This window comes from Mus caroli, chromosome 4 (assembly GCF_900094665.2).
Source record: "Mus caroli chromosome 4, CAROLI_EIJ_v1.1, whole genome shotgun sequence".
In the NCBI taxonomy this organism is placed as follows: domain Eukaryota; kingdom Metazoa; phylum Chordata; class Mammalia; order Rodentia; family Muridae; genus Mus; species Mus caroli.
Genome location: NC_034573.1, coordinates 92944777 through 92962882, shown reverse-complemented (window position 1 = coordinate 92962882; position 18106 = coordinate 92944777). Strand labels below are relative to the sequence as shown.

Below are 18106 nucleotides of genomic sequence, written 5' to 3'. Positions count from 1 at the left end.
TTTAAAAAAAAAAAAAAGATATTGGATTAAATCCGACTTCTCTGCTTATTTTCATAAGATAAAGCCAGTGCCTAGAATTCAGTTTCTAGAGGAATAACTCCATCTCTCCTACACCCTTAAGAAAGAAAGGAGAGAGGGGGGAAAGCCTGCCTGCCTTTCGGATTTGCTTTCATGAACAACTGATCGAACTGCTGTCCCGAGGGAGAAAACAGGGCTGTGACTCCCACTTTGATCTCTTCCCCATGGAGAAATTCACTCCCCTGCCTGCCTTGCAAGATGTTCATTTGATTGACGCTTGCTCTGATGTGCAAACTGCTTTGAACTTCAGACATTTAATTCCCATCAGGCTGCAGTCATTTTTATTCTCCTTCAACAGGATTTACAAGCAGGAGATCAGCAAATGTAGAAGATAAAATAAATTTGCAGAAGCTTTGAATCTCACATCAAAACAGTGTTCAAGTGACTTCCAATTGGATTCCGTTCAGCCCCGATCCAGTGTGTAAATCAACTTTCAGTGGAGTCCCAACTTAGAAAGAAAAAGATATAAAGGGAAGACAGAAGCACACACCCCTTTTGGGCTTTACTTCCTGAATCTGTCTGTATCTTGGTCTTTGTCTAAATTCCCTGGGGAAGGTGATTTGCCAGGCAAATCATTTAGGATCCTGGGTTTTTCTGAACATTTTCAGGGAAGCCGACCCAATTTATCACAGTGCGCACAAAACCCAAACGCCTGGTGTGGGTTCCCAGGTGGTGGTGAAATGTGGTATTGTTCATGATTATGTGTTTTAAATCAATGATTTAAAAAGCAAATCCTTGGGGATTTCTCAGAAGAGTAATAAGGCTTAGAGTTCAGGAGTCCTTAAGCAGAACCAGAGTGATGGTGGCAGAAGGGCTGAGGGGCTTTTTCTATTTGCTTCTTTTTAATCACTGGTAACTGCAGAGACAAGTGTAAAAGTTTCTCTCCCCCCCCCTTTCTTCCCGAAAGCAAAGCTAATATCAGTTCTGATGGGAGTGGGGAGCAAACACAGAGACTCTCAATGGAGCTCTTAGGTCCAGCAGGCCCTGGCTGCCTGCTGCACTGCTGTTTTAAGAGCCACACACAGAAGAAACTATGGCACACACCAATAGCTTAAGGAGTCTCAAGGGAAGGTACAGACATAGGACTGCCTGTGCCTCACACACACCCTGGTCCCAGTGACAGCCTGTAGTTGCTGGCTCACTGTCACCTGACAGGAGAGGTAGCTCCTCACTGCCATTCAGCCAGGTGCCCGACTGTTCATTGCTTCTTGGACTTGGCTGCTTTCCAAATATTTGAGCAACACCCGTTGAAAAGAACTAAAAACAAGGACTCCTTATCTTCCACTTAACTGCCCATAAGAATAAAGTTAAAACAAGAAAGAGCTAAGATAAAAATCGAACATCTGCATTGGCAAATATTTAAACTCTGAATGGTGGAGGAAAGGGGTAAGAATAAAGCCACTTCAAACAGGAGCTATCGAGTTTATAAAGCCAATGATATGCAACCTCCCCCAACCGCGCTCACCTAGTCAAACACCTAAATGAATGGGCAAACGGAAAAGCCGTCATATAACACGAAATCACATTGCAAGAGAGGGGGTTTTCCTTCCATCTCCTCAGAGATGGGAGTGATAAGTCACATTCTTTTTGTTCTTATCAGCAATAAGGATTAAATCTCTGGGGTTCAATAACGCCAGAATAGAAACAAGAGCTGGTTTCCAATGTCCTTGGATGGTGGGGCATTCAGAGCATAGGGTGCCTCCCTAAACATCACAGAGAACACCACATTCCTTCCCTACCATTTCCTCAGCACAACACATCACCAACAGGTCACCTCATTGTGGCCTTGGGTCACACATTCATATGCATATAGAAATTGATCATTCTGTAAAAAATGCTAAGCGGTTGGACAGGTGACATCTGGGAGAGTTGGGAGGGAACATAACCACACCATTTATCCAGATCTTCTTCCTCAGCAGGCTGATGAGAAGACTAGGCATAAGAGAAAAGTGTAAGATAAAGAACCATGCCCTGGTAGCACCCTGTGTGCCATTCCATATCACCTCTGTCCACTGTCCACTTGACCTCCAATCCCATAGGATGGTCACACTTCACACTGCTATTTACTTAAACACCCCTCTTTCGGGCCTGGAAGACACAAAGAGGGGGTTGCTCCTTCCCTGTACTTCTCTATCCTCGGGGTCTTTCCCAGGGTCAGTCCTATGAGGAACTGGTCACTATTGCTGAGTGAAGAAATATTGGAAGTTTAGAGGTGCATGTCTCAGGCTACCCCAGAGACTGCAATGTGTGTATTTCCCTCTTTCAGTAAATAGTGCACGGCTGTGGGCTGTACCACACAGACATCAAAGACAGTAATCAAGAACCTCAGATAGCAGGTGACCTTGGAGATGAGCTAGTCCAGCTTTTAGCTTATGTGCACTAAGGGGAGAGGGAGGTCTGCCCAAACCACCCTGTTTTGCAAAAGACATAAGCCATGCAGGGCGCGGAGAACTAAGGGCTGATGTGCCTGAGGAAAGATATTAACCCTGTGATTGAGGACAGATGTGTACACCATCACACTGGATAAGAGGTAACAGCCAGAGTGGTTCTCCAATTTAAAAATGCTTTGCAATTTCAGTACCAGAAAGCATACCAAACAGCTTACGGGTTGGTTTTCTACTGTGACAAGGGCTATTCTTTAAGCCTAGAAAGGCCCTCTAACTAGCATCCCCTCACCCAACACACACACCAGATTTCTAAAAGAAAAAAAAAAAAATCACCAGACCAATTCTACTTAAAATTCGTAAAAGGCAGGAGGTGAAATCTGATACTGAATGCATGGAGGTGTCTCTCATCCTTTGGTCAGCACAGGTAACAGAGAGAAATCTGAAAAGTGAGGTCATTGCTCAGCCCCCTGCAAGTGGATGCTTCTGGAGTGAAGCCCCTTCTTGCCAATAGAGCTCTCACAGATGCAGCTACAAATCCCCACCCCCCATCCCCACCCCCACCAGAAATGGCACACACTGCTACAGAAACATGGTTCTGGCTTCAGTCTAAGAAACAAAATCTAGTCGTTAAAATCTTTATATTCAGCTAATCATTTAAGGAGTCTTTCCACAGTCCTAAATTCTAAGAAGAAACAGAACGTAGCAACTCAAAGCACAGGTGAGCCATCCTCACTGCTAATTTCACCTTCAGACAAGTTATTCCATCATTCTAAGAAAAACTCACATGAGCCAGGCACAACGGTACATGTTTATAATTCTACCACTCGGGAGATAGAGGCAGGAGAATCTGAGGTCTGAGCCAGTCTGTGCTACACAGTGAGAGCCTGTCTCAAACAAGAGAAGAAAAGATATAGCAACCAAATCCCATTTGGAATCAGGAACCCAGATTCTAAACCCACCTCCCAGAGCCCTGCTGTACCTCTCTACACTGTTTTCTTCTCTGCAAAATGGAGGGAGGCAAGGCTACAAATTAAGCAGAAACAGTTTCTACTCCATGGGACTCAGGAGGCATTGTTAGTGAAATACAAATGAATGCAAACCATTTTCTGTAAGTTTCATGTTATAACCGAGTAGGTTTTTTTTAGAAATGCAAAATCTTTGTTGAATTCTTCGGTCAGCTCGAGGCCTGCTGGTACCAATATCCACATAGCTTGGGCCAGTGCTTACCTGGCCTGCAGGTAGTAACTGCTGAAGGAATTGGAGATGGAAGGGCCGGATAAGCAAGGGCAAGGGACTTGAAAGGGAAGAATTTCCATCCAGTGCTTTGTGGACAAAACACATCTTCCTGGGGAAGGAACAGGGCTTGAAAGAAAATTAAACACAGTTGTCAAAGGACCATTTCTTTGGCCTTGTGACCCAGAAAGAACAAAAGAACAGAAGCCCTCTTCACAAAAACACCCAAGTCACAAGGTTTCATTCTACTGGAAAAAGAGTAACAAGAAACTGAACCGATAGATGGTGAAATGTCTTATGTCTTCATTTCCACGTGTGCTACCTTAGAATCAGGCTTGAAAAAAGAACCTGGGTCAGCTGCTATGTCCAGAAATAGCATTATATAGAAAAACTTTCACTAAACATTCTTGAAGTGACCTGACTACTATACGTGCATTACAGCACACCAGTGTCCCCTATCAATAGGAACGGTTTCATGTACCAGGTAAAAAAATATCTTTAAAATAAATGGACACATTTCCTGAACCACTATGCACATAACAGAACGAGGTGCAAACGTTTGTGGGCTTAGAGTAGAAAGGTGCAAGGGTTAACTAACCCCAATGGCTCTTCTAACATCTCCAATGAGTTATCATCCACATTAGCAAGTCACAGTCAATTCATTCACAGGCAACTCATTTTCCTTGCAAATCTTTTACCTTTATTTTGACTCTTCACAGATTTCCATCCTCTAAGAAACTCGATTTAAAAAATTAGAAGTATCTTATAAAATCCTCCTTGGGGCTGGAGAGATGGCACCGTGGACAAGAGCACTGGACCATCTCGCAGAGGACATAGGCTTGGTTTCCAGCACCTACGTGGCATTTACGACTGCCTGGAAATCCATTTCCAGGAAACCTGTCACTTACTTCTGGCCTCCCCAGACACCAGGCACACATGTGGTACACATACCTATACGTAGGCAGAACACACACACACACACACACACACACACAATGAAAATAAATCTTTAAAAAGGTATTCAAAAATCTCCCTCCTTACCTAGACCTCTAATAAGCCTTAGAGACAGTGACATTGTCTCTCCTAAGACTGTAGACTGTGTTTGTGTTTCCATACTCTACAGTGCTACTTACACTTCCTTTATGGAGCTAGTATTGCCTTTCAGGGTATTATTCCTCTATATTGTTGGGCATGGGGACATGTCATAGTGCAGAGGTCCAAGGACAACTTTCTGGAGTCAGTTCTCTCTGTCATCTCACATGGGTTCTGAGACTTAAACTCCAATTGTCAGGCTAATCTGCCCGACACCATTTGTCTTTCTGTGAGGAACAAATTGGCCCCACTGATGGACATCTTGTCTATTCACCATAGTTATTCATCATTTCCCAATGAGTTCTCTTGACCAAATCATGAACCCTATTGCAATCTGTTTTGTTTGAAAACTTAGTGCGTATAGAAAGTGCTCTCCTACATGACCTGGAAGGAATCTCGAGGCCCCAGAGCACGTATCTCCCTTTCACTGTGCTTCAGCTCCGTTTTCCCCTTTCCCTAAGGGCTTGCTTTATGGAGACCTGCTCCTTTTCTGCTCTGAAATATTCTTCTCCTAGACCAATGTGCAAAAGTGTGGTTCAAGGCTCACGTTCTGTTCTACACCAAACCGGTTTCTCTTTAAAATGGCCTTTGTATTTCCTCACACTGGCTATAGTTTGCCTAGTTCATGCAGTGGGTCTCCTTCTCCATCTCTGTCTGAAAGTACCCATTATAATGCCTTGTGTACTCGCTACTTTCAACACGATGTAGGCAGGTTTAGCGAAAAATGGTTTCTGTATATTCTGAAATATTCCATGAACACAATAAACTTATTAGATAAAAGTGCTGACTGAGATAACGAAGCAGTAACTTATGCTTCAAAAGACAGCTTGTAACATGGAAAGATGTCCAGATAAAAGCAATGAACCATGAAGTGTCATAAATCAACTTCCTAACAAGGGTAAATGTCTGCTGGGTAATTCTGACATCCATATTACTACTGGGAGTAGGCATATACTTCTTAGGTCAATATTTACTGAAGGCCCTTACTGAACACAAGGTTGAGTTTGACAGAGTCCTTGAACTTGTAGCTTAAAGATGAAAAGGTCCACAAAATGCAAATACATCTTAGCCCCTGGTGCTCTCATACCCACACCTCTCTAGAATTATATCCAACCAGCTCTGACTGCTCCTCTCCCGAAACTCAAGACAATGGGCACCGGCTGCCCAGCGCATGGCTCTCTAGTTCCTTGCTTACAGAGAAGAAACCAGACCAGGACTTTCAGTGTTAACATGATTGACAAGTAAAATCCTCTTAAATTTATGTCTCATTCTTTCATTCCCTTTCTCAAAAAAAAAAAAAAAAAAAAAAAAAAAATCTCAGTCTCCTTGTTGAAGTCAGCAGCATTTGGCTGTCTTCAATGTGTCATGCGCAGTGTTTTGTGAATTCAGCATCAGCACTGGCCTTGAGTTCGCTCTTGGGAGCCTACAGCCCACTGCTCCGATTAGCTGACCTGTGAGCTTCTCTGTAATGGAGAAATGCTTTCCCTCAGCTGCTTCCTCTATCACCTGTGCCAAATCCAAGCCCTCCTCAGTGCTGCCAGTCAGTGAGGCTTCGAGGGTTCCTCATTCCCTCCTTATCTCAGAACGGTGAAATCCTTTTCCCGCTTCAACACCTATGCAAAGAATTTCATTATTTTTATCTGATTTTCCCCCCAACCGAATGAATAGGTGCTTTTACCTTGTAATTATCATTTACCTAGTTAATGTTTCAAAAAATGTATATAGGATGCAGAATTTACTGATTTGAACAATATGAAGGGCCTCCTACTATGTAAAATGACTTTAATTAAAGAATAAACCCAAAAGGCAGGGGGACCGGGGGGGGGGGGAAAAAAAAAAAAAACAACAAACAAAAAAAAAAAAAAAAAAAAAAAAAAAAAAACAAGGGGGGGGGGGGGGGGGGGGGGGGGGGGACAAACAAACAAACCCTAGCCTATAGCTCATCCCTTTCAAGGGGGAGGGCAGCAGAGACCAGAGGATGCTGGGAGCTGGCTGGCCAGCCAGCCCATCAGGCTAGAGAAACGGCAAGCTTCTGGTTCAGTGAGAGACCCTGTGTCAAAAAATAAGATGGCGAGTGACAAAGATGTCCCGCTCTGGCCTCTGCATGTGTGGGCACCAAGCATTCATGGGTGAATACATCAGGCACTAAATAAATACTTTTTAAGAAGCTAAAAAAAAAAAAAACCTTAAAAGCTTTTAAATTGTATTAGCTTGGAAAAACCCCCCAAAAAAAAATTTTTTAAAAAAAAAAAAAAAAAAAAAAAAAAAAAAGAAAGAAAGAAAGAAAAAGAAAAAGAAAAAGAAAAAGAAAAAGAAAAAGAAAAAAAAAGCAAGCGACCTGGAGGATTAGAAAGGTCTCTGAAGCATACATAAAACATCTCATTTTCCAGATGAGGACAGTGAGGCCCTTCTCCTTCCCACAGAAAGTGCAGAGTTGGGGGCATCCTCACTGTTTAATTACATCAGCACAATCTGTCACAGATGAGCTTATTGGGACAGAAGACTGGCAGTGCTGCTTAAGCTATTTCTTTTGTGGTGAAGGTGGGCAGGTTGAGGAAGGGCAGGAAGACCCAAGAGTAGAACTTCACTATGTGAAGTACCTGAGAACCTGAGTTCAATCCACCATGACAGTAACAAAAGCAAACAAGTGAAAAGACTTCTCTCTGATAATGAAAGAGTTCTGAGGAAACACAAAGCCCCTCCCCGCACTTGAAGCTAAGTCTATTTCGAACAGATATCAAGTCTCCTTAATCTACTGTGAATGCCTTAAGAGCCTACTCTAGGAATCCTAGTATTGATGAGTGAGCATGCTAATCACTAAAACAGCATCTCCACGACTTGTTCCTGGCTCATAGGACACTAGTAACACTTTGATCCCAACCCACTAATAGAGAAACTGACCCGGCATCTAAGTCATGGAGCTTTGTGTGGAAGACTAACTTTTTATGTGGAATGCCGAGACTCTATTCCACGTGGCTCTAAACTTTCCACAAAGAAAATGTGTATGATAACTCAGTAGAAAGGCAGGCAAGTACAAATGGGTACTCACTTTCAAAATGTGCTGTTTAATTAAAAAAAAAAAACAAAAACAAAAACAAAACATTAACATCAACAGTAGGTTATGCATCCTTTCTCTAAGGGAACCGGGATTGGTTGGATATACCAGCACAGCCAGGCTGTGGTATTCAAATATAATTTCAAACACCACTCTGGGTTTTCTTTTGAAGGACAGACAGCTAAAGCATGGTGTGATGGTTTGTATATGCTTGGCCCAGAGGGTGGCACTATTAGGAGGTGTGGCCTTGTTGGAGTAGGTGTGTCACTGTGGGTGTGGGCTTTAAAACCTTCATCCTAGCTGCCTGGAAGTGAGTCTTCCACTAGCAGCCTTCAGATGAAGATGTAGAACTCTCAGCTCTGCCTGCTCCATGCCTGCCTGGATGCTGCCATGCTCCTACCTTGATGATAATGGACTGAACCTCTGAACTTGTCAGCTAGCCCCAATTAAATGTTGTCCTTTATAAAAATGTGCCTTGGTCATGGTGTCTCTACACAGCAGTAAAACCTTAACTAAGACTCATGGGTTCAGAGAAAGGTAGATTGTGTTCCATAACACAAGGCCTCATAGGTCCTATTAATTAGATGAAATCTTCCTAGAACACTGACCTCTTTAAGATAAAGGGATTCCCCTAGCATGTCTCCTATGGACTTCAGTTGCAACTCTCTTTGGGTCTCCAGCCTGTCAGCCCACCCAGCACCTCTCTGCACCTACATTATCCATCTGTCAATTCCTTAAAGTAAATCACTATCTCCCACACTCAGACACCACCACCCCTACCCCTATGACTTCTGTTGATCTGCAGAATGCTGGCACAGAGGGTTGTAAGTGTAGCTGGTAATGAGAGCTCTAAGCAAGAGCCATGCTTCTTGCAATAGAACTTGGGTTAATTGGTCTACAGTACAATGTGGCTCAAGTCACAGAATGGTAAGGTTTGCCTCCTGCCACCTTGAAGTTCTCACAGATAACTCCTGAGAATGTGCTAAAATTGGCTTAGAGATGGGATGGGTTCCATGGCCTTCTCCAGTGACTGCATGCTCAGTAACGCCTGAACACAAAGAGCTCTCAAAAAAAATAGTGGGAATCCAATTGAAAGGTACTTTCAAGAGTTTCTGCACATTTGACAATCAGTGAAGCTGTTAAAGACGCCCCCAATGAGCGTGAGAGAATTATCTATTCAGCTGAAGTTGCCCAGCTGTAGGGGTCAAGGTGAAGGGCCCTGGAAAGAATTGCTTACTGGCTAACAGTGAGCACTGGTTTGCTTAGTATGCCGATTCCTACCACGATTAGCCAGTTAACAAACATGAGATGAGTGAGTCCCTGCAGCACCAACTCCCCTCATCTCATGGAGATACAAAGAAGTAGAAAAGGTTAGGTGTATCTTAGTGTTTATTCTCTAATCTGTACTTTTTTCCTTTTTATAAAATGAAGACACACACACACAGAATGACAATGGCAATGATATCTATAAAAGGAATTGGGAAAAGAAACTCACTTTGAAATAAATGTGGAAGATCAAATTATTGATTCAGTGCCATAAAAGGCCCACAGGCAGTGGGGCTTGTCCACAGACAGGTGGCTCTTGACACACACAATAAAAGCATTTGAGCTCAGGCCAGGTCTTAGGGACAAGAGCCTTAGTGATGTGCATTTGATGGCAGGGCTCCTGAAATCCTGAGAGACTAGGAAGGGGAAGGGGAAGTTGGCGTAGCAGGGAATGCATGCAGCCAAATCAAATCTATGATGCAGTAAAGCCAGAGTTGAAAGCAGAAATGTTAGTGTGAAACTGACCCAGGATGAAAGCAGAAGGAATGGCTTAGAGCAAGCAGCAAGCAGCAAGCGGCTGGTGGTCAGGAGAGTCTCGGAGGAGGGAATGACTCTTCCTGAAGGCAGGGGACTTCTCCAAGTGAATAGGAGAACTTCCTAGGCCCAGGTGCTCTGATTCTTCAAGCAAAAACAAAAACCCAGCCTTTGAATTTCCAAAGCACATAATTTTCCAAACCTCTAATGTTGGCAATGAATTGTCAGACATACAAAGGAGGAAAATCATTTTAAATATTATCTGGGGGGGGGGGGGGGGGGGNGGGTTGTCAAAAAGGTCAGACATGATCCATGGCACAATACCATAATCACACAGATCTTGGTACCTTAGCCCCGAGCCAATGTGATCGATGGAAGCAGAGATGGATGCTGAAGGCCATGGGCGCACGAGCCTGTGTTCTCAGGCCTGTTGGTTTTAGCATGTATGAGGGCAGAGGTTAGATCCCCAGGATCACTAAACAAGCAACAACAAACCCAGAGACAAAAGAACCCCTACACCTGTTAGGGCAAGGCAGACCCTGAAAATGAGCTTGTCTTAGGTTAAGCCTCAACCTGTTTGTTTTTTCGCAGTATTGAATGCTAAGACTTCGGATCATCCCTTCAATAAACACGGGCAGAGCGCCTAATCACTGTGCAAGGCCCCATGCAAAACCAGCAACTCCCAAGGCTCTCACAGGAGAATTATCAGAGCTGACTAATAATCTGAGAAGGGAAGTATCAAATTCATCGCAAAAATTAATTTTCTGCCACTTTGCAACTTTTATTTCCTGTGTGGTCACAAAATCACCTTCAGGTATGCTGAGCAGGGGACTCTGTATCACGGGTTGTCTCTTCCTGCCATCCTTCCCTAGGGTCTCCCTCTTCTTCTCCAGAGGGCCAGGACTGGCCAAGAACTCACAATCCTCCTGCTTCAGCTTAGACACCCGAGTTAGTAAGCAAGCACTACCATGATCCTATTGTAAAGTTTATTAATCATTCATATTCTTGTGTTTGTGTGTGTGTGTATGTGTGTGTGTATGTGTGTGTGTGTGTAGGGGGGTGCCACAGCATATATATGGAGGTGAATTGGAACAACTTTTTTTGTGGAGTTGGCTTTTTCCTTCCACCTGTATGGGAATCAAACTCAAGTTGACAGACTGTATAACAAGCAATGGCTGAGCGATCTCATCAGCCTGCTTTCATACACCTTAGAGCTCCTTTCTAGAACTAGCTATCTTACACTAACAAAAAATATGTATTATTAAGTCTTTAAGGGAAAACAAACAAATATAGATGAAAAGTCAGTAGGACTGAGAAGCCTGGCCTGAAACAAAAGTGAAGAAGATATGCCATTGGTTAAAATTACTTATGAAGCTGGGCGGTGGTGGCACACACCTGTAATCCCAGCACTTGGGAGGCAGAGGCAGGTGGATTTCTGAGTTCGAGGCCATCCTGGTCTACAGAGTGTGTTCCAGGACAGCCAGGACTCCACAGAGAAACCCTGTCTCAAAAAAACCAAACCAAACCAAAACAAAACAAAAACAAAACAAAACAAAAAATAAAACCAACAACAACAACAAAAAACCCCAAACCAAACCAACCAAACAAAAAAAACCCAATCACTTATGAAAAACTGCCCTGATTCTAACTCGTCTTAGGAATGGACAGGTTCTAGAACAAAGAATACAGAAATGTTTATCTGGGGTATGATTGCTCATATTTCTTATAAAAAAGTATTGTTGTATTTGTATATGGCCATATATAGGCCATGGGCACAGACACTTGAAAGACTTTGCTTCTAGAACTATGTACATCTCAGAGTTTAGAACAGTGATTCTCAATTTTCCTAATGTTGCAACTCTTTAACACAGTTCCGATGGCTCCCAATCATAAAATTATTTTCATTGCTACTTCATAAAATATAAGTTCGCTACTGTTAGGAATCACAATGTAAATATCTGTGTATTCCTATGGCCTTAGACAACCCCCAAAGGGGTCATGGCCCACAGGTTGAGAACTGATGGTCTGGAAGGACATTTGTAACAGTTTCGGGAAAATCTGTTTCTGCCTTGTTGTCTCTGTGCTGGAGGCAGAACTCAAGGCATTTCTCATGCTGGGCTTCTATTGCTGAGTCACACCCCTACTCCATTAAGTGCACTTTCCCAAATTTCAACCATTACTATGCCTATCCACTTCAAAATCTTACTCACTTAGAATAATTCAATATTTATTTGTTGTACTGTGATATTGTCATAACAATGAAAACAAGCTTAGTATCCCATCAGAGAGGACATTGAAATAAGTGCACAGGAACCCATAAAAATGCCCGTCTAAGGCCAAGCATGGTAGCACAGGTCTGTGATCTCAGCATGTGGAATGGGAAGCAGGAGAATTAGGAATTCAAAGCCAGTCTTGGCTGCATTGCTAATTCAAGGCCAGAGGAAGACCCTGCCTTACCTACTCCTTCCAAAAGTTTGTCTAAGTACAAGCTGCAAGCTCTCCCCTGCTGCAGCCCTGGGAGGGAAATACCCTCATCACTCGCACCTCACTGACTCAGACTTCATACGACTTCCCAAGATCAGTTCATGAGTTACAATTCATGACTGAAAACCAAACTATTTCAGCCACGCCTTCAGCTGCCTTGTGGGACAGGGCGTTCCTCCAGTCTCAGCTCCACTGTAAATGCCCTGCCATTGAGAGCGTAGGCACTGGTGAAAGGGAGCCGAGAAGGGTGAGGTGAATGTGCTTAACAGGATACTGCTGCAGCTAGGATGCCCACAGGATCCTGATAGAAGGGAGTGGAACAGGCAGCTGGCTAAAGAGTCCCACTCTGGCTTCCCCCAGCAACTTTCACCCATTTCCATCTTGAATCTTGGTTTAAACACAGAAACCCTTGCAATTGCTTTAAAAAGTATTTGTGTCTTACTAAAGGTTCAGACATCATTGATCACATCTTTTGACTCTGCAGTTTTATCTCCAGAACTAGCTGCTTCGACAAGAGCGTGTCGAGGCTCCAGTCATCTACCCAGAATTAGAGCAGTATGCACCTCACTGTTTGGTACGGAAGGTCATCTGTGAGGGAGCACTCCTGTGAGGGAGCACTCCTTTGTATTATTAAGCCACTGACTGTGTGAATCTTCCAAGAGTACAGGGAAGATCTTTAGAATCTTTAACTAAACTCCATGAAAAGCTCTTGGAGGATAAACTGTAGTCTCTGCTTCATTACATTAACAGAAAAGAACATTGGCTTTATCACAGAGATGCCCAGTATCTCAGACCTGAAGTACCACATTCAAAACGGGAATTTCTGTCCTTATGCCGAAACACTGATAGAAGCCTTCCCAAACCTTCAATGCTTGCAATGTGTATATGTATGTGTGCCGGTCACTATCACAAACTGGCTTCAACAGCTTGACTGCATCTCATTATCGCACATGCAAGGGTGTTATTCAATTTTCCAAACTAAACCCCTACTGGGAGACATCTGTAATATTTACATGCCTTTGCTCTAGGTGGTACTATGATACCTTGCACGTGCGCCTTCACAAACAAGTCTGATAGAACCTTCCTGGTGAGACTCCTTGCTTTGGTGAATCCCAACATGGCTCTGGGTCATATTTTACCCTGCTTGGTGTTCAGGATTTGCCACATAGCCTCATGATGTCTTATATAATTCTTGAGAGTTGAAACTCCTTTACTCACTCCTAGATACAAACCAGCTTAGACATTAATGCACAGTTAATAAAACCAAGTGCCAAGTGCTAGAGGTGAAGGGGGAGAGGTGTGATTCCTGCACTGAGCAGCAGAAGAGGAAGGCAGGCAGGCTTACAGGCAAGGTGTGGTGTGGTACATTGAGTGTGTAGAAGGATATGAAGTAACTATGGAAACAGAACCTGAGGGAATAATGACTTCTTTTGGGAGGGGAAAAAAAAGCGTAAATGAACATTAACTGAGGCTCTCTAGGCAAGCAAGTAATGGGAGATTCACGGGCAGAAGCCGACAAGTTTAAATATAGAGATATTATGATATTAATGTCTTGAATAAATGGAAAGCTACTATGTACTTTGTAATAATCAAACGTGGGCATTTTGATTGTGGAAGAATAAGCAACCCAGCTCTTGGTTTATCAACAGCAGCAGAGAATGCTTAAGTCTTACTCCATCATGGAAGGCGGAATTGTGCAGCAGTCCTGGATGGCGGTCAGCGGGGATGTCAGGTGGGCTGTATAGGAGGCTTCTACCACTTGCTTGTTCCGATTGACCACATCCAGGTAGCGGTTGAACTTCTCCCGGATTTTTTTGGCTAGCTGTGGATGACAGTGAGCACAATAAATTACCTATTTATTTCATCTTTCCTGATAAACTAATTAATTTGCATCATGAGATACATACATTAAACTTCAGGTAACATATAAACTACACCCAGGTCATCTTTGCTGGGTAAGTGAGAGAAAAATTGTAAAACACCTGGACATCATGGTAGAAAATTTAGACAGCAGTGAAGTATTATCATCTGCCTATTAAGAGAGGAAGCTGTATTTCCAACCCCTTAATTGTCCAAATTCAATGGAATGATGTATAACCCTGCTGGAAAACCGGAAATGAGGACTTCAGATATTATTACTGCCCATGTGACAGCACACACTGTGGCTGAGAGCAAATAATGTTAGGAGAAAAAGAGCAAGAGACTTTTTCTGATTCTAGAGTCACATAGATGGGATGGGGACTAAATGGACAAAGGGAAGTGACACTTAGTGCTTTCTGCTGTGCAGCCCTTGGGGACACCATCCAAAGTCTTTCATGGGAACAGCAATTCTCCAGGAAGAGTCAATGTAGACATGCATATTATGCAAAATGTATGATTAGAAATATACTTGGATGGGACCCATTACACCGTTAAGATGGACAAATGTCTTTCTTAACTGCTGTGAGCAGAACCCTTTATCATGATTTACTTTCATGTGGGAATAAGGGAAGCATATCGGCACACATATGGTTATCCCCTCCACTGCCTTCTACCAAATAGCACAGCTTAATTGTTGATCTCCAAGGAAAACCATGTTGTTTGTCTTCCCCTTGAACAAAATGTTACCCAAATGAGATGACTGATAGAATTATGGCTAATTGGTTTTGCAGAGCTATTCATTAATGGCACTCTAGCAGAGAGTTAACCATCCCACTGGGTCATGCAGCTCAGACAACCTAGTCGCCTATGGGCAGGAACACGGAGGCAATCAGAATACCTCCATTTGTCATTTTCAAGATCATGTCTTTCTCAGTGATAGTCACAAAGAAGTGAAGTTCATAAGTTTTCCTAAAAATTATATTCAAAACGCTCGGAAAATTTTCTGGACCTAAAAAAAGACTATGAAAGTTAATTTGATACTGGGCCGTTCACTTGGCGAGAGAGCAGCTGGAGGAATGGAGAATTAATTTGATGTTGGGTGGTTCTCTTGGCAAGAGAGAGGTTGAACAAATAAGTAATCCGCACATCCATCCACACTCCTACTCCTGGAACTAGACTTCTTACTGTACCCAGCTACAAGTCTCCTCTGTGGAGGTCACTGAGGTGGTATGCACAGTATACTTTGATTTCACACCTCAAGTTAGGCCACTAATTATGTTGTCCCATGTGGTAATGTTGAGAGACATCTGGGTGTCATAATAGGAACTGCTATCAAGTAGACAGTAGGAGCCAAAAATGTACCAAAACATTCTGCAATGTATAGGAGAGTTTCCCATTACCAAAAATCATCTAGTCCCCAAATTTTCTCCTAGCAATTACTGACTTTTTTTTTTTGTTTTTTGTTTTAGTAATGAACAACTTCTTTAAAAATACAATCTACCTATCCATCAATCTATCAATAAATCATCAGCTTGCTAGGATCAAACCCAGGTCCCAGCATGGTCTACTACTGAGCTACATCTCTAACCCAAAATGTTTCTTAAGTGTGCAGCTCCACCAAAAAGCAGGTTTTTATCTTTTCTGTTTGGCTACTGACTTTTGATAAGGTAAACACCATTAATTTCTACCTGGAAATGTCAAGGATATGTTCCATTACATGGGAATAAATGTCCCAGAACAGGATAAAGATAAGGTACACACGAAAGAACTGAACTTCTAAATAAAATCCTCACCAAATTATTTGAAAATGGGCATGTGACCCGCCCGCCCTCCATAACAAACACCGACTCTCCTAATACATTGGAGATCTCAAAGGCTTTCCTGCACATTTGCTGAGGGCCAACTTTTAAGAGTCAGAGCTTTGGGGCTGGTGAGATGGCTCAGTGGGTAAGAGCACCCGACTGCTCTTCCNAAGGTCCAGAGTTCAAATCCCAGCAACCACATGGTGGCTCACAACCATCCGTAACGAGNTCTGGCNCCCTCTTCTGGAGTGTCTGAAGACAGCTACAGTGTACTTACATATAATAAATAAATAAATAAATAAATAAATAAATAAATAAATAAATAAATAATAAAAAAAAAAGAGTCAGAGCTTTGAAACACCAGCTTTCAATATAGCCCACTGCCTGTTTCAATACACGCCTTAAGCGAAGAGTCTGCATTTTCAAGGGTTTCCACTGAAGCAACATTTTATAATTATATTAAATTCAAATGTCAATATCCACTAATGGAGCCTAGGACACATTAATTTGGTTTATGCTGGATCCATCATCATCAAGTCTGACAGAAACAACTTCAAAGAAGAAAGGCTCAAAGGTTCAGAAGACTCTTCGGTCCATGGTCACTTGGTAAGAACATCACAGCAGAAGAATGTATGATGGGAGCAAACTTCACCTCATTATAGAAAGGATGCAGACCCTTTCTTATAGGTCAGGAACTCTAACATCCCCCCCCACACACACACACACGCATCCCTGATCCTAGTGTAGTATAAAAATCTGCAGAGATGCTCTACTGTGTCTCTTCATTAAAAGTTCCTAAAGCTTCTACCTGCTCACCCTTAATGGAAGCTCCTGGCTACCATTCTGTAAGAAACCAAAGACAGGGAAGGGCATGGCATGTGCTTAGTTAGTTGTGGGCCTAATCAAAGGCTTGAGCATGTCCTGGAGCTGTCCTATCTGGGCACAAGTCAAGAAGCTTCTAAAAGGGCTGGAGAGATGGCTTGGTGGTTAAGAGCAGTCACTATTCTTCCAGAGGACTTGAGTTTCATTCTTGGCATCCACATGGTGGCTAACAGCCATCTCTAACTCCAGTTCCAAGAGATCACACATGCTCTTCTAAACGCTGAGGGCACCAGACACACTTATGATGCAATACTCACATATATACAGGCAGTATGTAAAATATACACACACACACATATATATATATATATATATATATATATATATTTATGTATACTCATATACATAAATAAATCTTACAAAAGAAGAATAAGAAGAGACTTCTAGAAAACTCTAATCCCCCCCCCCCCCCCCCAGAGTCCTCCCTGTTGTCTCTGTAGACACCACAGAACAGATAAGCCATTCTTGCAGGGCCTGGTCCAGCTTTATCCATACAGCCCATACCTACGTGTCCATGCCACTAAGTTATAGGTAATCCTCCCCCTCCACCAGTAATAGTAAAGTCAAACATCTGAGAGATGGCTGGATCCCATCCTAGGTCAAGCACGTTGAAAGCAAGCTGCAGGAAGCTGCACAGATCCAGGCGCTGCATCTGAATTACTGACGTTATGACTTCTAGAGTACAAACCTATAGCACAGGGATGTCAGGGACTTGTCAGAAAAGTCTAACAGCTCCGTGGGGAGCAGATTGCTATATGCCAGACACAAACAACAAAATGTAGACATTCTTGTTTTATGTCAATGAGGTTAAGTAGTTAGCACAAAGGCAAAGAGCAATACAAAGATCCAGTTACTTGTTTTAATTCAAAACTGTCTTGTCTATAGAACCTGTGTTCACCTGCTCAGACTAAGCAAACTGAAGGAAGTTACAAATGTAACCTGAATGGTGACTACGTGACAAGTGTCATAGGTTAAAATAGCTGAGCTTAAGCAGACAAGGTGCAGAGCAGAATGTGACAAAGTCTTCATTCTGGCTGGCTGGAACTCAGAGTTGGGGGTGGGGCCATTGGAGTTAGTGACTGATAAGAGCTTTAGGGCATGCCTGCTTTGGACTTCCTGGTTAGGGTCTGCCTTAAGCTGGCATCTCCCAACTGCCCTTAACCCTAGAGCCTGGCAGGGGCCAAATTAACAGGATATATATACACCTCCTTCCCCAAGCTGCATTCTTTGCAGTGCGGGGGTGGGGAGGGCACAGAAGCTACATACAGCGTCCAGTTATCCATGACAGTTAAAATATCGCAATCACATGCTTTTCCTGTCTCTATCAACTTCCCTAGGCTTTCACGAGACACGCTATATTGCAGAACTGAAAAGAAAGAAAGAAAGAAAGAAAGAAAGAAAGAAGGGAGGGAGGGAGGGAGGGAGGGAGGGAG

At 42.9% G+C, this 18106-nt stretch overlaps 1 protein-coding gene across 1 annotated transcript in view; it reads right to left on the bottom strand.

Moving 5' to 3' along the window:
- Cachd1 (cache domain containing 1) overlaps window positions 1-18106 on the bottom strand; it is a 220649-nt gene that overhangs the window by 87063 nt on the left and 115480 nt on the right. The window contains exon 3 of the mRNA XM_021160262.2: window positions 13803-13951. Within this exon, the coding sequence (XP_021015921.1) occupies window positions 13803-13951 (149 nt within the window). The remainder of the gene's footprint in view (window positions 1-13802; window positions 13952-18106) is intronic.